General features: G+C 40.4%; 1 protein-coding gene and 1 pseudogene across 5 annotated transcripts; both read right to left on the reverse strand.

The window, feature by feature from the left end:
• Window positions 1-1,999: 1,999 nt before the first annotated feature.
• LOC122819328 (nuclear receptor subfamily 5 group A member 2-like) lies at window positions 2,000-17,192 on the reverse strand. 5 transcript variants are annotated; one of them, XM_044095979.1, is made up of 9 exons: window positions 17,038-17,192; window positions 11,425-11,530; window positions 7,028-7,137; window positions 6,708-6,811; window positions 6,449-6,590; window positions 5,034-5,626; window positions 3,590-3,709; window positions 2,893-3,034; window positions 2,000-2,480 (listed from the first exon to the last, which is right to left on the reverse strand). In XM_044095979.1, exons 3-9 carry the CDS (start codon window positions 7,077-7,079, stop codon window positions 2,227-2,229), a joined length of 1,407 nt encoding a protein of 468 aa, XP_043951914.1. In that variant the 5' UTR covers window positions 7,080-7,137; window positions 11,425-11,530; window positions 17,038-17,192; the 3' UTR covers window positions 2,000-2,226. The 5 variants fall into 5 exon arrangements, with proteins under 5 accessions (XP_043951914.1, XP_043951916.1, XP_043951917.1 ...); XM_044095981.1 differs by lacking the exon at window positions 7,028-7,137 and having other exon boundaries at window positions 6,708-6,816; XM_044095982.1 differs by lacking the exons at window positions 11,425-11,530; window positions 17,038-17,192 and having other exon boundaries at window positions 6,713-6,816; window positions 7,028-7,133.
• On the reverse strand, window positions 14,856-22,274 carry LOC122819432 (annotated as a pseudogene).
• Window positions 22,275-23,303: the final 1,029 nt, after the last annotated feature.

Genomic DNA, 23,303 nt, shown 5'->3' on the forward strand with positions numbered 1-23,303 from the left:
TCTCTGTGTTTAACCCTGTCTTTCTAGCCAAATCAATTAAAGGAGCTTTTAATTAGACTAACTTTGTTTGCTGTTTTTACTGTCTTGATTTTACAAAAGACGAGCTCATTTGTTTAGCTGTGTTTCTGCCATAAATATTTTACTTTTTTTTTAACATAAAAAGTATTCCTGGATCAGTGCTTCTGTCTTTCATGTGTGTATGCGCTGTCTTCTCAAACCTGCAGGAGCTGGTCGTTCCCATTACGTGGGTTTCTGCTGCAGGTTTCTTCCTGTCATAGGGAATATTTGCCTCTCCACTGTTGCTACATGCTAGTTTAGGAGGGATTGCTGATGTGACCTGTTGGATTTTATGAGACAGAAAACTTTTTTAACAACTTGAATCATAAACTAAGTCTGGTTTACTTAAACTGGAGTATTTTTAATTGACTTTGAGTCTGTCAGTATGATTGAACTCAATTGACTGTATATTTTTACTGATAAACTGGATGTTTGAGATGACATTCATCTTGAATTGGTGCTACATAAAATTAATTGTGTAATTGTGTAATAGGCACAATAATAAAACAGGGTTATTATTCAGTATTTGGAAGTGAAGATAAAATGAGGAATAGTTTTAAAAATATTTCTCAAATGCAGCATTCGTGGCTTGCAGTATTAAAAGTTAAAAGTTTAGACCCAAGAATCTGAGAAGATTTGAAAATGGTTGCTCGCAGATGCTCTTCATTTAATCTGAATGAGCAGAAATGTGTCACCAGATGTACAAAATTGAGATATCCAACCAAGATTGTAAGAGAGGCAACTTGAATTCCTTTAAAATGTAGCTCTACAAAAGACTCATAGGGTCTGGTTACAAAATGTACATAATGTTTTTAGATTTTTATTCATCAAATAGTTTAAATACCAAACATCCTGTTCTTCCTGGCTTTGAGTCACACATTAAGACGGTTTCCCATTCTTGTTTCTTTCATTTTCTAAAATGAAACATATGAACTCCAGAGTTGACCTAGAGAAAATCCTACATGCTTTTGTGTCATCTCATCTGGTCTACTGTGATGCCATTTTTACCTGCCTGGATATGTCCCCAGTTTCATGTTTGCAATCAATACGGAATGTAGCAGCTAGACTTCTAACCAAATCCAGTAAATTCAGTCATATCACTCTGGTTATATTCTCTACACTGGCTACCAGTCGATTTTAGAATTTGTCTTAAAGTACTTGTGCTGACGTATTGAGCTTTAAATGGTCAGACTCCAGATTATCTTTGACAACTTTAAACTAAATTCTCTGCTGCTCGCAGCTTTTGTTCCAAACACTGGATCTCTTGGTTGCTCCTTGTACAGTTCTTTCAGTCAGTGGCCCTAAGGCTGTGGAACAGTTTTCCCTTGCCGCTCCGTTTTGCACACTGCGGATGTTTTTAAAAAGCAACTGAAAACAGTTTTATTTTCCCAGGCTTTTATGTTGTGATTTTATTGTGTTTGTGATGTTTGTTTTATGCTTTTAATAGTTTACGATTGATTTTTATTGCACTACGCTTTGTGATTTTATGTCTGTGTAAAACACTTTATAAATAAATTTTACTTAATTGTTTCCACTTTTGAACTGTTTTGGGCTGATCATATACAATCTCTGTAAAATATATTGGATTTTATTCTCATGTAACAAACTGGGAGGTCTACGGTTATTTTTGTATGGCAACCCTTCCTATTATTAATTTCAGTTTTAATTTCAAGTTTTAGGAGTAATGTTTTTAAAATAGACTACAAAAAGGAAGTTTATACAGCTTAATCACAATTTGTAATCTTATTAGTTTTTTATGAAAAACATGTTACATTTTATCTGGAAAGGTGTACTATGAAGCCTTGTGCTAACTGTACAGAAGAACATTCCATTAAATATATAGTAAAATCACAGAACATCATTTTACAATTTGTCCTCAAACCAAGGAGCATACCAAAACAAAACCAAACACACAAACATCTGAATTTATGTCATCACAAAAGCAGCAATTTTATTAAGGAAAGAGATAATTTGCTTACCCATGAATATATATCCACATACATAAACTACAAGTACATCAAATTAATTTCTTTTAACTGATGCAGCAGTTGTACAGAACAAAACTGAAGCAGAACTTGTTGAAAATAATAGGATAAACACAAACGCTTCATTCATCATCATTTTTGACTTTACAGTAGCGTCTTGCATGTTGTTCTAGAACAATTCAACTCATGTCCAACAGCATTTGGCGTGTAGCATCTCATTAAGCAGATTGTTGCAGGGCACCTCACCATTTAGATGTTTATAGTACAGATAATCTTCAGCCAGTATGCTGAGGGAGCGTAGCTCTGACAGATACAGTTGCAGACAAGTGAAACGGTTGCAGGACTGCGATGATGAGGCCAGTGTGTACTTCAGGAGGGCTCCTTCAACCTGCTGCTGCACACTTTCTACAAAATGGTGTTCTTCAAGCTCCTTGACATCTGAAAGAGAGAGTACAATCTGAGAAATTATTTTCAGGCTTTTATTCAAACTGTTTAGTGTATAAGAAACTTGAACATATGAAAGTGTAGTGCCTGAAAACAAGTTACATTTCAGCGTCTGTAACTTATCTAAGCAAAAAAACTATAAAGAGACAGCAGGCTGTACCTCTCTGGAAAACTGAGAGTTTGGGTGACTTAGGTGACCTATGGAAATCTTTGAGAAAAAACTCTTAGATTTGATTTTCCTCAGGTTATGTGCAATGTGTCTGTAATATGGGCTTGTTTGAGTTAAAATCTTGTTTTTGTTTATCTCACATTGTGTATTGCAGTCTTCTGCATCTCACAGTGGCTTATCAATAGACAACCAATGAACCTCGAATACACTTCAAAAGGGTACAACTTGGTCACTCACCAGGGGCAAACAGGATTAGAAACCTGATGCAGGCGAATTCTTGATGATCTACCTTCAGCATTTGAAGCTTCTCCACAAGCTCTGTCCCTCTTTGATTCAGGCTGACTAAAGCAGGGCCAGCATGAGACAGTGACAGTTCCCCCTGGACCAAGAAAGCATCTGCTAACATCAAGATGGTGATCAAGCATTCTCTGAACTAGAATAATTGTGTTTATTAGCACATTACTCCTTTAAGCATTTGTATTATGGCAGGACAATATTAAGAAAAGAGCAAATGTTAATACAATTCCTGTTGCAATTACAAAAATAAACCTACATTTTATTCTCTCTTTTCTTTTTTTGTCTTTTGTCATCAAGATACTCCCACCTTACAATTTAGCATCTTTAGTCAGTATCAAAATTGAGAACAGTCAAGCACAATGGGAGACCAGCAACAGGTTAAACATAATATTGTCATTCAAAGGATGAAGAGTGCTGACCAAAAATTATAGTTCAACCACTCCTTTGAGAGTGCACAATATGTGGTCAATTTATATGATAACATAATAAAATTACTTTATAGAAGATTTATTTGGATCACACTTAAAGCCTAATACAAGAATATTATGGTATTAGTAATACATGTGAGCTTGTCAATGGTATTTATTTTAACCAAATGAAATCAGAATGGATATAAAATCAGGCTCATCCCACCCACCTGCTGCCCAGTGATCAGTAGCAGACCGCCATCAATGCCATAAAGTACCTGTCTGGAGATTATCTCAAGAACTAACAGCTCACTCCAGCAGCTGTGTAGCAACCTCATCTGGTCAGAGACCTTGGGAGAAAGTAAGAGGAACTGATACCATTGGAACATTATGCATCCTGTTAATTTCTCATGCATTTTTAATATTGGACTTATTTTGTAAATAAAGTGTTCCAAAAAAAAAAATCTAATTTAATGTTAAACATTTACAAGAATGCTGTAGTGGGGAACTTCAACATTCATATTGACACTGAGGGTGACAGCTCAAATGCAGCATTTAAAGTGATTGGCTTTACTGGTTTTACTCAAAGAATTCTCAGTCCTAACTACTTTTGTCATCATACTTTAGATCTTTTGCTGACATATGGTATTGAGTGTGAAGACATAACAGTACTTTTTCATAATCCTGGGCTTTCTGACCATTTTTATTAACCTGTGTATTCCGATCCAGAAAGAAAATTTTGTTATATAAGAGCTTTGTCAGACAATGCTGAATTTTTTTTAAAGAATCTGTTCTATGTTTAATTTCCTTAGAATCTCAGAGAAACACAGCAGAAAGCAGCAATTCAATTTCCTCCCCCTATCAAACTGATGATCTTGTTCAGAGTCTTGTCGCTCATTGTGTGTGGCATTAAAAATATGGAATCATCCATAGGAGGCAGAACTAAATGTGTTTGGACTGGTTTGGTTTGAGCATGTCTCACCCCTCTCTCATTACCCATTTTCCTGTCAATTCACTTTCAAATAAAGACCACTAGGTCCAATAAAACCTTGAAAAAAAGTGACCACCATTGTAAGTAGTCTAAGTTGAGTCTTTTTCAGTTAAAATTTCAGTTTCAGGAAGTAGACCACCATAAGGGATGGGATTACCACTATGATAATTAGCAAATAACAGTATGACTTAATTTTAGACAGTTAATGTTGCAGTTGTGAATTTAGTGCAGAATATTTAATGGGTGACCTGTGAACATCAATTGATTTATTTTAGATGGACTAAATAGAATTTAAAATTAATTCTTGTTAAGAATGAATTGGCACAACTCTTGCCGAATGTTGGCCAGAGTGTGACATCAACAAGGTCAGATGTGGATGTGTGTTTTTACCGCTATGCACATTAAAAAAATATGAAGAGCTGCAGACGTTTTCAGTAAGGTTGAACAAAGAAGAAACAGAGGGTTCCTGTAAGGAAATATGACATCTTTTATCTGTTGTTTTTACAGCTGACAAATCTAACACAGCTGTCATGGTCAAATCTGAATGAGTGCCATGATTGACCTTTTAACTTCAGACAAAAATAAACATGCCAATTCTGACATGAACAGTCATGTCACAATGTTGGTCAGACTCAGATTCACATGTAATCATGACACACAAAGCTAAAATCAAGAGATCTTACCTTTAATTCCTTAAAGAAGATGGATGTACGAGCCCACTCCACAATAGAGCACAACAACTGGTCAGCCATGACACACACTGAGCTGAAGGTGTTGGGCTCTCTGTGCCTGCAGGCTTGCTCCTGCTGCAGGCAAGTAAAGACCTTTTTTTGCAGCTGAAGCTCATGTGGATCATAGTGTAGGAACTCTGTCTCAAGCTGGGGTATCCTTGGACTTTGTGTAGAAATTGATCTGGAGGATGTGTGATGTAGACCAACGATTGCCTCAGCAAAGGCTGCCAAATCTGCAGAGTTGCTGCAGTTCTCTAACCTCATAGCCCAGTCAGATGGATAGGTGATTTGGTGCTGTGTAACAGCAAGTGAGTTGCAGGGCTGGGACAAAGACAATGATGGAAGCTGGCTTGGATTTAGTGTGGTGTTGTGAAGGATAGCAATTGAGTGGATGTTGCTGGTAAAAGTAACTTCTTTTTGGTTGCTTTCTATTCTCAATCTTCTGGCTTGTATCAAAGCCTTTTTCTGTTGCTTGAGGGCACGATCATGCTTGTACATGGGGCCAAACTTGTTTCTGCCTCCTCTCATTCGATCTGCACGGACAGCTGATGGGAAAAAACTTATCTGTTAGTCTGTTTTAAGAGGACTTTGCATGTAATCATGAGATAAATTCTAACTTTAAAGAAATTTCATGATATTTTTTTATGCTTTCCGCTTTGTAGACTGACTTCTTAATGCATATAAAATTAAAAGACCAATGCTGTTGTTGGATAAAACAGAGGCAGAAGACATTTTTCCATCATATTAATCTCTAAAACAATCCCATGAAGCTATGTAATTATTTAAGGAAGTGTGAAAGTTTAGGAACATTACAGAGCTGCTGTGGCTACTGTGACATGCTGAAATGTCTTTGAAAAATTATTTAAATATGGACAGACGGAACTACCAAATTTATGTAAATTTTAATCTGACATTTTATTCCACAATTTCAAGGAAAACAGATGCCAAAAGGCTCCTCTGCTCTGTCAAATCCAAACAGCATCTGTTTGTTTTTCACAAGTAAAACAGTTTTACTGTTTCACAAGTTTTACTTTTACTGTTTTATTTGCGCAAACCAGGAGCTTTGTGCAAATAAATAAATAAATAAATAAATAAATAAATAAATAAATAAATAAATAAATAAATAAATATTATTGCTTTCATTTATTATCAACAACTATCCAAATGCATATTATAAGTTTACATGTAGACTTCATGGACTTCGTTATGAAATAATAATTGCAGTGAATGGAAAATTGTTTCCGTCTCAAATCTCCTTAAACCTATTTTGTTCACCTCAGAGATTACAGCTGAGCATGTGGCTTAAAAGTTTGCACTCACAGTCAGCTAACATTACACAATTAGATTAAAAAAAATGTCCACTTTACCTTCCAGCTGCATTCCAACATTAAGGCACTTCTGAAATCTGCAAAAAGGGCATCTTTTTCTTTTATCTGTATCAATTTTGCACTGCTGGTTTTCGACACAGACATATGTCTTGTTGTTTTGAACAGTTCTTTTGAAAAATCCCTGAGGACCAAGAAGAAACAATTTGACGTAAGTAGTTTTGTTGCTCCGTATTGTTCTTCTGCTGTAGGAAATGAGTTATGTTTAACAAAATAGTTTACTACAGTAGGGTTTAAATACCTTACAGCTCTCACAGGTGAGGACGCCATAGTGGTATCCAGAAACTTTATCTCCACACACCGGGCACTGCTCCTCTAAATCCACTTCACATGGGAAATTCATGTCTATACTAGAGAAAACATGTAAAACAAAATCTGGGGATTCCTTTGTTTTGTTCTCAAATGTGTAGTGAAAAACACAAACTTACACAAACAAGTTATAACTGAACATTAGGCTATTATTAAAGCCATTTAAATGAAAATCCAGAATTAAAACGAGGGTAGAAACAGAGCATCTCAATCAGTGTAAGTTTAACATAAATGTAGATATTGGTTCAGTACCCTTCCCTGATGGTCTTTCCTGTGGAATCAGCGGGGAATCAGACGTACACATGTGCACTCATCTGCTTTTCTTCCAGTTTTACTGCTCACAGCCTCGATGTTGTCATCACCTGTGGAGGAGGAAGCCTTCGAATGTTCTTTTCTAGTGCCAAGGCTCCAACCAGAAGGCATGCTTAATGAGTCACCTGCTCATCTGATTTCCTCTCTGAGGGAATATATGCCTATTGTATTTGCAGGCTAACTACATTTGTGACAGTGACTTCTTGTTCTCTGGTGGCAGACGCTCCTAAAGTTAAATAGAAAATTATGGTCTGACATTTCACAATCACCACACATCTGTATGTGTAATTTAATGAGTAAATTCCACAATTCTACATTAAATCTGATGCATTTTTTTCAATAGGCAGGAGTTATATTTTCATTTTATGTTAAATCAAGAATTTTTGAAATGTGATATTCCAGAAATGTGCTATATCTGTTATATTTTGAGCTAGTGAAGGACTCTTAAGCAGGGAGAAAGACTGAAGGCAGATCCAGGAGCCACCAAATGCAACAGAAACAGTAAGAGGAATGAAGAGACAACCGGTGGTAACTTGGAATGATACAATGGGAGTATCAGTCCAGGAATCCTCTCAAAAGAATTAATCTATGTAAAGTCTAAACAAATGGGGTTTTAGCCTTGATTTAAAGAAACTTAGTGGTTTAAAAGTTTTAAAATTTTCTGGAAATTTATCCCATCTTTTCTGACAACACATTTAAAAAATAAATAATTTATTTCTAAATATTAAAAACAGCTAAAACAATACTAACAATAAATTTGTTTTAAAAAAGAGAGCAGAACAATAACATTATACAAAATGAAAAGCCAGTATTTAGAGCAAAAAGCTGTCAGGAAGAGACAGTAACAAGATCATCCTATAATGTGCTGAGGCAGCTTGTTCCAAAAGGAAAAAATGTCCCATTTCTCATTTACTTCAGCCTTCATTTAGTAGTTAGAGGTCAGCAGATGTCTGTGAGGCTCATTTGTTGGAAAAGATTAAAAACAATTCCACGCCATTGAAAAAAACAAACAAACAAAAAAAACGTTTAAGTCAATCCTAAACCAGAGACAGAATCTGTGGAGGGAAGCGAAGCGAACGCAGCAAAGTGTGCTTTCTGGCTCTATTAAAAGATGACCTGCTGCATTTCAGACTAAATGGTATTCAGAGTTAGAGGCATTACAGATGAATTATAATGAAGTCATTTATGACCATCCTGAAATAACTAAGCACACTTTAACTTTGATAAGTATGTGGAAGCTTATGAACCTGGAGGCAATCTATGCTTTATTTGTATTTTAATCCAGAACATGTTAAATGGTCCTATTTTGCTTCAGGGACAGATAAATTTCTTTACAATCTGAATAAAAGTGTTGTGACTTTCGCAAAGACTATCCTTTGATGTGAGAATATACAAAAAGAAACTGATGAACTGATGTAGGATTATTTTTGATGGTCATAAAAGTAAAAAGTTCACAGCAGCAGCGGGAGAACAATTAGGTGATGGCAGCATTATGCCAGCTGATGCCCTCCTCCAGGAAAGAATCACAGCCAATCAGAATGCCGGACCAGATGTAGCTTCTATGGACATAAAATAACAGAGAAAACAAAAGGTTTGCTGTTGAAATAACAGCAATAAAATAAAAAAAATAAAAATTGGAAGGATAACCTAAGCTAGTTATCCTGCTGAGGCTAGGAGTCACCCTCTTGCTCCTGACATCCCTGCCTTGTGTCAGGAGAGTGGTTATGTCTTAGTGTGTCGTTTATTTGTGTACCCTCTAGATGGCGCCAGGAGACGTGAAGGTGGAGCCTTGCAGATGTGCTCCAGAACACCTAATTCATCTACACTTATCAACTTGTATATAAAATCTGGCTGCCAGACCTCTGTCACCTGAGTGTTTCCTCCATAATAAACCAAATCCTCTGAGTCTCAATTCTTTGGCCTACTCTATTCAAACCTGTTCATGCTGTCTTCAGGACTGCCCTTCTCATTTAGTCTCTCCATTTAAGTAATCTGGATTACCTTGTCAAGACCTCATCTCAGCAAATAGACCCAGAAATCATCTTCATGTCTGACAGACGTTACTCATGTTCATTATTATCAGCCTCCTTCGTGCTTTACCTGTCTTTCCTCCCTCGACTCCGCCTCCTGCCGCATCGGTCAAATACTTTGTCCAGCCAAAATAAACCCCTCTGTTGCCGTGTCTTCTGCCAAATCAACACACAAGGACAAACATCCTTCTCTCACTCCTCCCTGACATCATCTACAACTCATACAAGGTCGTTCCAAATTCTATCTCACATCTTCAGATCTCACCTGTTATAGGAGGGCGGCAATGTTCCTGATTTCTGCCCTCCAGTTCCTCTCGGACCATTCAGACATTCCTTCATTTATTGTAACTAACGTTTACATGTCTCCTGAGAATGTGCATGTTGGTCAGAAGATAATCAAAATAACAATAAGCTTATCAAAAAGAAGTGTAGCAGGGCTTCATAATCCACTTTTATGAATTTCTGGATAATTTGTTATGTATTTTGTTAGTATATATCACTCAGCCCTAGATGGATACATTATAGTATCCCTCAGTCTGCGACAGACTGGTGACCTGTCCAGGGTGACCCCGCCTCTCCCCCGGAACATAGCTGGAGATAGACACCAGCAACCTCCCAGGCCCAATTAGGGACAAGGGTGAACAGAAAATGGATGGATGGATGGATGGATGGAGTATCTTTCAGTAATGCACATTACCTGTAGATGGAGATGTTGCATCAATGGCCACAGCAGCCCAGTTTCAGTTTTAGATTATATATATATATATATATATATATATATATATATATATATATATATATATATATGCTCATTTAATTAAATTTTTTCTCCAATGTTTTATTTTAAAGGGATGTTTTCATTTCAATACAATTTTAGACATTAAACTATCCTGATGCTGTGTGAAGGGATATGTACCACTGGCTTTTAAACCTGTTGTAAATAAACGTTTACTTTTGCTGCTCTTGATCCAAACAACCTAATCCATTAGAAACCAACAGTCAACGTCAAATCTGCCCGATTCTGATAAAATAACAATGAACACCGTAAAAGATGTCACAGAAATGTTCTTTTATAATGACTGTGTAAGGTTCAGAGAAATGATAGAAAATACTATGAAATTCATAAGGCATGTTATGCAAATCTAATCAAATTGTAAGAGGATTTCCTATTTGCATACCTCCTGAGAAATATTGTGGCCCTGACACTAAAATACATGAAAACAGACATTTAGAAAGATGGCTGATTAGAAACTAGTTGCAGGTATGAAGGGAGAGAAAGACAGAAAATGGCACAGCGAGAGTACACAGAGTACTAGGAAATAAATCTGATATTAAATAACCAGTCACTAGAAACATAATAAAACTGGAAGAGAGTAACTAAAGACAAGAAATAAAGATAAGAAATTTGAATGTCTAAAGACTGAACTAAAATAAAACAGAAAGAAGACTGATCAAAAAAGAGACTAAGGAACACAACATACCGGTAATCAAACCTCAAAAACAACTCAGGATCATAACACATTTGAACTTTTGGTCTTTCAAGAGTGGATCTACAAAGAAAGAGCCAAAGCATCTGGATCCAGTTCACAGTCGGTCAGAGCATCTGCTGGGATATGGGCTAGCTCTTCTTGATCCAGGAGCTCTGGGCACTTTGGCATGACCTGATTTGGCTAGGCTGCTATGGGTTTCCTGGAGAAAGTTGATTCAAGCTGTCCTCACTGTCAGGGAGCACATAAAGCATATAAATGCTATGTTCCTATGTCAGCATTGAATATAAATATGTTTTATATTAGATGAAGATATCTACATCTTCAACTATAGATACCCAGTAGTTGCTTTTTGTACTTTTATCAAATACGCACAATCAAGCTGCCATTTTTATGGCCCCATCTGAATTTTCAGGCAGAGCTTCTTAAATCCTGGTGAAGGTATAAGACATCCTACAGGGGTTTACTTCCCCCGATCCTCTTATGATGCATGACTGAGAATAAAAAGGTTAATGTTTGGACAGAAAAGCATATCAAATGGATCAAGATTTTCTTTCTTCTGCAAACCTCTTTGCATAAATACCATATCATACCAACTTTATTTATGAAGCATTTTATACACCGACAGGACCAAAGTGCTGTACACAATCATAAAATACAATGCAATTATAAAATAGAAAAGACTGAATATAAAATACATATTACTGTACAGACACAATAAAACAAAGTGAAACATCTCAGATTGTGCCAAAAGCCAAAGAAAAACGATGGGTCTTAAGAAGGCACTTTAAAACAGCGAATGAAGAGGCCTGTCTTATACCTGGAGGAAGATCATTCCATAGCTTGGGAGCTGCCACAGAAAAAGCACGGTCCCCTCTGAGCTGCACTTTGTCTTTGGCACCTTCAGAAGCAACTGATCAGCTGACCTGAGGGAACGGGAGGGTGTGTAAGAATGTGACAGCTCAGACAGAAAGGGAGGGGCAAGCTTTAAAAACAAATAAAAAGATTTTAAAATGAATCTAAAAATGTACTTGAAACCAGTGTAAGAAAGCTAAAGTTCGGGAAATGTGGTCAAATTCTGTTAAAAGACATGCAGCAGCATTTTGTACCCTCTGAAGCTGAGAAATATGTAAATCACTGACTCCTATATAAAGTGCATTACAGTAATCCAGCCATGTGGTCACAAATACATGGAACACTATTTCAAAGTACTGTCTGGAAAGAATATGTTTCACTTTGGTTAGCTGTCTTATGTAGAAAAAGCTGGCTTTTACTTTACATACTGGGCCAAAGAGCAAAGAATGGTCAGGGAATCTACAGTGGATTTGCCAAAAAACACTACCTCTGTCTTACCTTCATTAAGTTTCAAGAAATTTAGGACCACCCAGACCTTCAAATCTTCCAGACATAAAAACAGAGACCGAAAAGAGGTGGAGGCTGCGTTCTTTAGTAGTAAATATATCTGTGTGTCATCTGCATAACAATGAAAAGCAATCCCTTATTTTCTCAAAATAGAGCCAAGAGGAAGGAGGTACAACAAGAAAAGAAGAGGGCCTAAGAAGGCCTACTACTGAGACACACGCAAACACACAGATTTGAATTTTATCACTATTATATTACGTAAATAATATGATATTTTCTTCAATCTCTTCCATATCGTATGCCACACTGACTAGAAATCAGTGTGCAATTGTTGTACAAAATTGTATATATAAGGCACAGGCATTTTTACTCCATTTTAACAAATTTTTACAATTTTTGTTACCTATCTCTTTAGTTTAAATTCAGTATTTCTCTTCAATAGCTTCTAGGTCATGTGACATATTGAATCAAAATCTGTGTGAAATTGTTCTACCAATCTGTACAGATGAGATACATTCATTTTTCCCCATTTTAGATGTTTTTACATTGTTTATGGTATTTATATATATATATATATATATATATATCTCACGCTCACTAGTCCTCTGCCTCCGCTCACTAGTGAGAACTAGTGGTTCTCACTAGTGAGCGTGAGAACCACTGTCCAAGACGAGACATCCAAGATCCATAGATACATCAGGGACAAAGCCTCAACAGACAATGTGCTCAGTGAATGTCTCAAACAATGGGGAACAGAAGCTGAGGTGCCGGAGGAACCATCATGGGAGGACAAGCCCCTGCATGGGATGTACCACCGGCAACAACCAAGTGGCTGACATCAGAAAATCCTACCAATGGCTGGAAAAAGCTGGACTGAAGGACAGCACAGAGGCCCTCATCATGGCCGCCCAGGAACAGGCCCTAAACACCAGAGCAATTGAGGCCCAGATCTACCACACCAGACAAGACCCAAGGTGTAGGTTGTGCAAGGAGGCCCCTGAGACAGTCCAACACATAACAGCAGGGTGCAAGGTACTGGCAGGGAAAGAATACATGGAACGACACAACCAAGTAGCAGGCATAGTGTACAGAAACGTCTGTGCAGAATATGGACTGGAACCCCCAAGATCAAAGTGGGAAACACCCCCGAAGGTAGTGGAGAATGACCGAGCTAAGATCCTGTGGGACTTCCAGATCCAGACAGACAAAATGGTGAGGGCGAACCAACCAGACATAGTCGTGGTGGATAAACAACAGAGGAAAGCCGTTGTGGTGGATGTGGCAATACCAAGTGACTGCAACATCAGGAAAAAGGAGCATGAGAAACTAGAGAAATACCAGGGCCTAAGGGAGGAACTGGAGAGGGCCTGGAAGGTGAAGACCACAGTGGTGCCTGTGGTCATCGGGACCCTCGGGGCAGTCACCCCCAAACTGGAACAGTGGCTACAACAGATCCCAGGAACAACATCAGACATCTCAGTCCAGAAATGTGCAGTCCTAGGCACAGCCAAGATACTGCGCAGAACCCTCAAGCTCCCAGGCCTCTGGTAGAGGACCCGAGCTAAGAGGAAGAAGAATCACCACCCGCGGTGGGTGAGAAGGGAATTTTTATATATCTATATATATATATATAAATATGATTGGTGTTTAAGCTCACATGTCATGTGATTCACTGACAATCAATCAATCAATACAATTTCATTTGTGTAGCACAATTCAGCAGCAAGGCATTTAAAAGTGTTTTACATCATCAAAAACACAAAGTCATGTTACAGAATCATGTAACATTACATTAAGTCGTTAAATTCGCAATTGATTACGTTTCAAATACAACTCTAAACAGGTGGGTTTTTAGTTGAAATTTAAAGGAAGTCACTGTTAAATAAGGCTGTAAAAAACTTTTTACAGCCATGAGATGAAGAGGGGTTTCTTACAGCCCATTTTAAGCTACCCCACTGAATGCAAATGGATAAAGATCTGAGAATTGGCATTTCCTACCAAAGGGTTCTTTTTCTAGAATACTAGTTGATTAATTGATATTTTTAGTTATTTCTAAAATTATGCAGTTTCTATCTGATTGTAACAGATAGTGTGCTGTAGGGCTTATGATGACATCTGGGTGTTTTTGGAGACTTTTATTAGAATATGTAGAAAGCAGCAGGTCACTGGAGAAAATATATTTTACCTCTGGATGAACTTTCTTGAAAGGCCAAAACTGGGCCCTGCAACTTGTATAGTCAATTCTATACAGTTAATGGCCAATGGGTGACCCGGTAAATCCTTTTTTTGGATCTCACTATGGTGTGTTCACTCTCATTCAACAGTCAGAAGCATGCCTAATGTTTAAACAGGTCAAAAATCCTGTTCCAGACATGAATCTGGTTTAATACGCATGTGCCTGCTTTCAGCTGTTTTAAATGGGAACGAATGTGGAATGTTCTCATTGAGGTGAACCGTCTGTCAGAGTGGTGCAAAGTCAATAACCTGCTCCTCAACATCTTCAAAACAAAGGAGCTGGTGATCGGCTTCAGGAAGAACAAAACGGACATCCTCTCACCATCAGTGGGACCTGTGTGGAGAGGGTCCCAGTGTTCAGGTTTCTGGGCATGGAGTTGGAGGACAAGCTAACCTGGAGCACCAACACCAAGGAGCTGCTGAAGAAGCACAGCAGAGACTGTACTTTCTGAGAATCCTCCAGAAGAACTGTCTCCCCTCAGACCTGCTGCAGGCCTTCTATCACTGCTCCATAGAGAGTGTGCTCACGTACAGTCTGTGTGTCTGGTACGGCAGTAGCACATCCTCGGACAAGAAGGCGCTCCAGAGGATTGTCAGGGCAACAGAGAGAACCATAGGCTGCCCCCTCCCAACCATGTGTAACCGGGTGGTTCATTAGGTTGAACACGGTTTATATTTAATCTTTGTGGATTCCCACCGTACGGTCAGCGGCGAGCTTTTGTACTCGGCGGCCTGCACCATCTCCCCCTGGCTGCTAACGCTCCAGGCAGAGACGGCGCACACATACTGGCCCATGTCGATCTTCTGCGTGCGGAGAAACCGCAGTTTGAACGTGTTGGGTTGGGATCTGCTCAGACCCAACACTCCGCTGTCCAGCCTGTCTTTGTAAGCCGAATTCGACTCCAGGTTGCCGTAGGAGTCCAAGGAGCCAATGAGCTTCGGGGGCGGAGCGTTTGTCCCCTTATCAGGAAGGCCGATGTGCTCCCATCTGACACCCAGTCTGCCCCCTGGTGGTAACTGGATGATGTTGGTCACGTCACAGGAGAGCTCTATGGGTTCGCCTGTCTTCTGGGGCTTTTTGGCGGCTTCCAGGGTCAGAGTGAAGTTCGGCTTGGTTTCAGAGACCTTCACAGTCACGGGGTTGGAGGTCCTCTCCGCCACCTTGTGCCACCGCCCTGCTCTCCTCCTGTGATGCGTCCTTCCTCCATAAAGGCTTGAACCTTGCAGGTATAGATCCCGCCGTCCCTGCCGCTCACGCCCCTGACCGCCAACCTGTAGTCGCCGTCTCCGGTCTTCTCCAGGCTGGCCTCGCCTCCTTTCGAGGCCGCGCTGGCGCTCACCACGCCGCTGTGGTTCACGGTGATGATTTCGCAATCGTCGGCCAGCCAGGTCACCTCCAGGGAGAGGGCGCGCAGGTTGCCGGCGGAGACGCGGCAGAGGAGGGTCAGCGTGTTGCCGGGAGACAGTAGCAGTGAAGAGGATGGCGAGGAAAGCAAAGATGAAGCTTTCACATTGAGGGAACGATTTGTAGGAGTGACGGAGACGGCCCCCATCTCCTTGGAGCTTTCCACAATCTTCGTCCACTTCCCTCCGCTTTCATGCGTCCATTCCGACCCCGTGCAGGCGTACGTCCCTTCGTCGGACACGGTGACCCTGGAAATCACCAGCTGGAAGGCGCCGCTCCTGCCGGGAACCAAGCGGAGGTCCCCGTCAAGGTAGCGGCGGGTGAACCTCGACCTCGGACGACGTCTCCCTGGGGGCCAAACGTGAGGATCTCCTCAGAGCCGCCGCCGGTTTTCACCAACCAGGCGACGGACAGGTAGGTCAGGGAAGGGAAGGCCAGTTCTCGCGTGGCGTTGCAGGAAAGCGTGAGGTCGTGTCCCTCTTGGACGACCGGGGGCGGCGTCTGGGGGGTCACCTTGAGGGTGTTAGGGATAACCCTGAGCTGGACCTGAGCATTGTAGTTGCCGCTGGTGGTCGGGTCGGTACTCGGCGTTCGGCAGAGGTAGAAACCGGCGTCCGTCAGCTTCACCTCGCCGATCTTTAGCTCCGCCTCGTTGTCCTGGAGACGCACCACCGAGATGTCACCGGACGCGACACGCCTGCTGAACAAAGGGTCCGAGAAGCCGGACTCGAAGGTGGAGATGATCCTGATGTTTGGCCCGGTTACTTCCCTGGACATCTCCCAATCGAAATCCTGCTCACAGCGCCAGAAAATTGTAACACGGGGGAAAGACCCGGATGATGACTGAGGGCGTGGCTCTAAAGCCAACTGGTAGACTACTAAAATATGCTCAAGTAGCCTAGGGTCTCCCAATTAAAAGTACTCAGGTAGGTCTGGCTTAAAGTGATGAAACAGAGGTAGTATACAAAAATATATTTTATTTATACTTTCTTTGACAATGTTAAAAATATACTTTATTATTCTAATTTAAGACCTGATTTGGCACAGGCATCTAGGGAAGCACTGGAAGCAATCAGAAACATAACAAAATCAACTACAAACCAAACTAATAGAAACAAATTCATCACACACAAATAATATTGAACAAAAGAAAATATAAATCTCCCGTCGCCTCAGTCCAGTCCTTTAGAGCTGTGCCCAATCTGCTAATTCATAAAAAAAGAAATATAAACCCTGGTTCTGGTTCTGTGGGGCTTTGCTAGATTTCCAGCTGTAGAGGACAACCCCTTATTACTGAGAGCATCATAAAACTGCACATGGGTGAGAGCATAATATTGCACATAAGCAACCTATAATACCACAACCGACAATAAAGTTTCTGCTGACAATAATAAAGCCAAAACCAGACAAAAGTGACAAAAATCCATTTACCTGTTCAGCAGCTCGATCAGCATGGCACCAGCGCTCATCCGACAGATCCCAGCTGCCACAATGGACTTGACTTGTCACTTGGCGGGCACACCTGGTGCCTATATACGTTAACAAGCCCAACAATACTGTGACGGGGTATGGTGCATTCAGGGACCCGACATGGGTGGGAATCCACAAAGATTAAATATAAACCGTGTTCAACCTAATGAACCACCCGGTTACACATGGAACAGATTTACACTTCCAGGCTCCGCAAGAAAGTTCTGGACATTTTAAATGACTCTTCACACCCTGGCCATGGTCTCTTCCAGCTGCTGCCATCAGGCAAGAGATACAGAGCAATAAAAACCAGGACGAATCGCCTAAAAAACAATTTCTACCTGATGGCAATCATGGCACTAAATTTAAAGGCATAAGAACTTCTGCTCTTGACACCACTCTGTTAAAAATGTAAATTCTGTTTACTCTGCGACACCTCCAGGCGCTGCAACCATCTTCTGATGTCTATTTATTTATCGTTTTGTGCTGTTTGTTTCTTCATCTTTTTATGTATGTATATTTATATTGTGTGTTGTGTATGTGTATATAACCTGCAATCTGTTGATGACAATGACAAATAAATTTTATCTTATCTTATCTTATCTTATCTTATCTTATCTTATCTTATCTTATCTTATCTTATCTTAATTTGCACCACAAATGGAATTCTTAAATTATATTTTGCAGAACATTTTAAATGACATCTCCTTCAATTTTTGCTGTTCTTTAAATTTAGTTTTATTTGTTCAAGGCTGTCAAAATGTAAATTAAATATTCGTTTTAAAATCTTTAGGAAAAATAAAGGCTCTTGTAGAGAGTCCTAATTTTTTTTTTTGCATGAATGCATAATAATGTTTTTTTTTAGTATACAACATTTGTGAATGAATGTGTCTTGATTTACATTTGAAATATACTATTGTGGTTCTTGTTCTTGAGCTTCTATAATATGATGGATGTGTATTCAGTTGCTGAGGAATATGTAGAAAGCAGCAGGTCACTGAAGAACACATATTTTACTTGGTAATGTAACTGCAGACAGGTGTCAACCATCTTTAATGTTTAAGACCAAACTTATTTTTTTGTGTAGCAAATGTCATCAGGACCCTGCTTTTATTAATGATTTCTGCCTGGCAGCCAAAGATTTTGTTGGAAGTTTATGGCTAACATTCCATAGCTTTCAATGATCTCGGTAACAGGGAGAGAAGGAGCTCTTTATGTAACAATAAACAAATCTGAGTCGTGAGACGGGAAGCAGCTCTCATTACAGGCCACAATAGGCCAAAATGATCGCAGTGACAGGTTTTAGCTGCTGCCGAGATTCAACCTTCTTGCGTTTGGCTTTAGGGCAGATTTATTCTGGAATAAATCTTACAAAAAAGGTAGAGTCTAAAATGAGATGTTGCTGAGATGTTGTCTTGGGACAATTAATCTGTCCCAAGAGATCAAACACAGGTCCTCAAACACAGCTCAGCTTTGCATGGACTCCTCTGTTTGCAGCCTAGGTGTGGGTCGGCTTCCTTATGGGAGGACATGACTGTCCGTGTATTTTCCAGCAATTCGTTTTTTGGTTTGAAATGAAAAAAAAAAAAAAAAAAAAGAAAGAAATAAAATAAAAATAGACTAGATTATTTGTTTCTCATTCATTAAACCAAAATCGGAAATCGGATAAAGGCTTGGCTTGGCTCGTTATCCGATTTCCCATTTAATGCACAAAACGGAAATGGAAAAAACAGATAACGAGCAACTAATTTCAATTTTTATAATTTCGTTTTTGACAAGTGGTCTGACCTGGAAGTTCTCTCAGTTCAGCTTACACAGGAGCCTTATCACAAATAGACATTATACAGGCGATCTTGATCGTTTTCTGTCAACTACAAGTCAGTTTAAGTAATGCTCCTGTGAGAAATAAATAATACCGGACATCTGGTCAAATGAGAAAAACATTTAGCCTGAGTTTTTACTTTTGTTTTTTATTTTGAAAGGCTTGGCTTTCCACACCATCCTGCAGGTATACCTCCTTTTCTTCCGGACCTGTACCCATATTCATAACATACTTTCATTAAATAAAAAAATTTAATTCCAGTACCAAAAACTGTACTTTATACCAGGTGAGTCTCTTTAACCTGAGAATGTGAACCTGTACTGGGCTGATTCTGTGCCTTCAGATAATTTTAACAATACTCCTGGAGCAGTTTCATAGCTTATAACTTACAAAGTACTGTAGCATCAAACCATTTGTAAGATAGTGTGGTCAAGGATCCTTAAGGTGAACAAAACAAACTGCATTAGCCACCAGTTCCAGAATTTTCTGATGAATTTTATTTGGTTTTTAACTCTCTGACAACCATCCACTCTCCCTTGAGCTTCCAAAAACAATGTTTTTAAAGCCAATTGGCAAAACACCTGCACATAAGTGGACCAAGCCACAATTAAACAGGTAAAAAAAACCCCATCTAAACAGTGTAGTGAGCACAATGAGTTATGTTTGTACATTTAGCTAACACCAACTGCTGTGCAAGATTATTATTTTAGATGGAAGTCAGAATTTTGACCGTTGAGAAACGCTATTCTAAAGGTTTCTGATTCAACAAAATAATAATAATAAAAAAGACATTTTATGTCAAAACTAAATATTACAAAGTAGTTAGCATCATAAAATATGAATCTTGTAAAAAACAAAAAGTCAATGTTGCTCTTGCTGCTAGTCTGGTGTATGGTTTCTAAGCTGAAGGCCTGGAAATCTACTGGGAAGATTTTCTGAGGTCAGGATTTGTTGGGCAGCAGGCTTTATTGTGCACGGAGCCACTGACACCTGTCTCAGTCTGTATCTTCCACTTGACTGCATTCAGACGACAAACCTTTATCTACTGAAAAATGTACGCAATACTTTTTATGATCAATTGTTTGGCAAAGAGACAGCTGTTTGTCTTTTACCTAGAAACTTGACAGAGTGAAACAAATCAAATTATTCCACTTGTGTTCACTAGCAGCTCACAAGAGAAGGTTTTTTTCCACTGTGAATAAATTACTGCCGCTACTATTCATGAAACCAAGCCAATGCTAACGTAGACAAATAGTCTATGTTGCTATGTATTGCTGGTACACCAGAGCAAATTTCATGTAGTATGGAATCTCTAAAACCTTACATCACTTGCAATAACACTTGTTATTGTATTTGTTTAATTAAAAACTTGGATGCTCTCCCTATGGGTTTTCTTTCCAGAGGGTCAAACAAGATAGAAGAACAGACGCATGAAGAGATAGATGGATGTGCAAGGTTTGTGTACATCCTTTGTCCCTCTATGCATATATACATTACACACTTATAGAGACCTTTTTTCTAAGGACTCGTTGCATCACTCCAGATAAATTATAGAAATGCGCAACCACAGTTTTTTGAAAGCAGAATCATTTGTTGATGTGCCAAATAACTTTGGGAACATGAGCAGGATTAGAAATATTCAGACACTGTAAAATCCATTTCTCATTTTTATCCATTTTTGCAAATAACTTTTTTGGCAAAGTAATTTGCAAAAAATAGCTAAACTTCTAGCTACCAACAAAATGCACTTATGACTTATGTATGAAGTAAAAATTACTTAACATGGTGAAAAATGCAAAAATATCTATTGTTTTTGAGTGAGCATTACTTTATTTAGAGCTAAGCTCACTTACAAATAGCAAATTGTCAACATCCCTTTGCGGCGCACTCAAAGAAAAAGTGCCCATGCACAGTTCAGTCTCTTCCGCTCTGTAATAGAGGAGATGTGAAGGACCACACTGCAGAAAACAGTAAGGGCACGGACAGACCAGATATCAATCCCACACCTTATTTTGAAATTGCGACATTGTACTCCGGAACTGAGGGGGCGGTATATTCTATATTATCCACAGTTTCTGTGATGTTTACATTGTACCTTGTGTTTCCTGTTCAGTCAATCCAAGTCACGCCCCTCATTTCCGTTATTCCTCGCACCTGTGTTTCTTCCTATTTAAACCTCCCTCAGTCACTACCACGCTGCCAGATTATCGAACGCTTTCAGCTAGTAGTTTTCCAGCACTCCTACCTCGCCCTCAGAATCACGACCACGCCTTGTTCCTCGGACCTGTCCCTTTTGCCTCGCCCTTGTCGGATTATTACTGATTGCCTACCTGGATCTCGACCCACGCCTGTTGTTGTTCTCCGCTCTCGCCCACTCCCACGGATTCTGCTCTCTGCCCCGATCGTGTATGACCTCGGCCCGTCTGACTAGGATTCAGGATCTGGATTTGGTTCTTCTGCTGCTCCCACAAGTTGGCACGCTGCCCTGCATCAGCGCTTCCCTCCCCAGGCACTTCGTCCCGAGCTCTGCGTCAGCGCAGCATCTGCTCTCCTCCTTATTCCTCAGCCGATCCCTACATTTGCGGAACGCCAGTGCTGCAGCTGACGATCCTGTGCCCGGTTTAAGCTGCCTTTTAATAAATATCAGAGTTACTGCTCACTCCTGTGTCGTGGCTGAATTTCTGGGTCCCTCTAGTGCACCATTACAGTATAATCTGGCCACTATGGACCCATCGCACGCACAGGAATGGCGCGCTACAGTAGAGAAATCCATTATTAAATTGGAGGCTAATATGGAGGAAATGATGTCTATGCTGTCAAAGTTGACAAACCCCACAGCGCCTCCTAGTGCCTCGGCTGCCCCACGACAAGCTCCTCCTCAGCTGGTGCGGTTACCTCTTCCGCAGGAGCCTCGTCTTTCACCCCCTGAGGTTTTCTTTGGTGAGCCTAGCCAATGTCGGCCCTTTATTACCCAGTGTGAGATTCATTTTGAGCTTCAGCCCAGCTCTTTTCCCTCTGAGCGAGCTAAGGTTGCTTACATGATTTCTTTACTTTCTGGCAAAGCTAAGATTTGGGGTACGGCTGAATGGCAGAAAGACTCGCTCATCTGTTACAGTTTTGATGATTTCTCCAAGGAATTAACGCGTGTTTTTGATCCTTGCCTCCCTGAGAGAGAGGCAGCTCGAGGGCTCTGGAGAATTAAACAGGGCAAGAGGCGTATTAATGAATATATCATTGACTTTCATACCCTTTCTGCTGACAGTGATTGGAATGATGAAGCCTTGTGTGATGCCTTTTACCAAGGTCTGAGCGAAAGCATTAAAGATGAACTCTCAACTCGTGACCCCCCTAAGGATCTGGCTAACCTCGAAACCATGGCATCACGGATCGACCAACGGATGCATGAAAGAAGGCTAGAGAAGGCTTCCGACCGACTATACCCGACTACATCCTTGGGAGGTCCCTCCAGGCTCCCAATGAGGTCACCGTTGCCCAAACCACCTTCCTTTCCCTCCCAGGACCAACCAGAACCAATGCAGATTGGTCGTTCCAGGCTGACACCCGAGGAGAGGGAGCGCAGGCTCAAGAAGGGCCTTTGTTTCTACTGTGGCAGTGAGGACCATCAACTTCGGCAATGTCCCTCCAAGAGGTTAGTTCCTTCAGTCTGTAGCGCTCTACTTAACCAACATTCTACTACCAAATCTTCATTAATTACCATCAATGCGCAGATTTCTATGTGTGGTCGCTCCCACTCCTTAGCAGCTTTTGTAGATTCTGGAGCTGACACTGAATTTATGGATGCTGAGCTAGCCCGCTCACTCAATTTGAAATTAAAAGAAAGCACTCGGAAGACTGAGGTCCAGGCTATTGACGGTCATGTTTTACACCAGGTCAAGCTGGAGACAGAGCCAGTCCGACTGATCGTGGGAGGGAACCATCAGGAATCCATCTCTTTTCTGATCATCAACTCTCCTAACCTTCCGGTAATTCTTGGTGCCACCTGGTTGAGACTACATAACCCACATATTGACTGGGTCCATGGTTTGGTCCTTGGATGGAGCACTCATTGCCTGTCCACCTGTCTTCAAGCTGCTAATCATCCAGGGCCAGTTCCCTTGGATTCCCCAGTTCAGGACCCTGACCTTTCAGGGATCCCCAAGGACTACCATGACCTCAAGGAGGTTTTCAGTAAACATCGTGCCACTTCTCTGCCTCCACACCGCCCCTATGATTGTGCCATCAACCTGCTTCCTGGCACCTGCCCACCCAAGGGTCGTCTATTTTCACTCTCAGTCCCTGAAGACCAAGCCATGCGAGACTATATAAAGGAGGCCCTCCAAGCAGGAATCATTCGTCCTTCCTCATCCCCTGCTGGTGCAGGATTTTTCTTTGTAGGAAAGAAGGA

Source organism: Gambusia affinis, linkage group LG17 (assembly GCF_019740435.1).
Source record: "Gambusia affinis linkage group LG17, SWU_Gaff_1.0, whole genome shotgun sequence".
NCBI classification, from domain to species: domain Eukaryota; kingdom Metazoa; phylum Chordata; class Actinopteri; order Cyprinodontiformes; family Poeciliidae; genus Gambusia; species Gambusia affinis.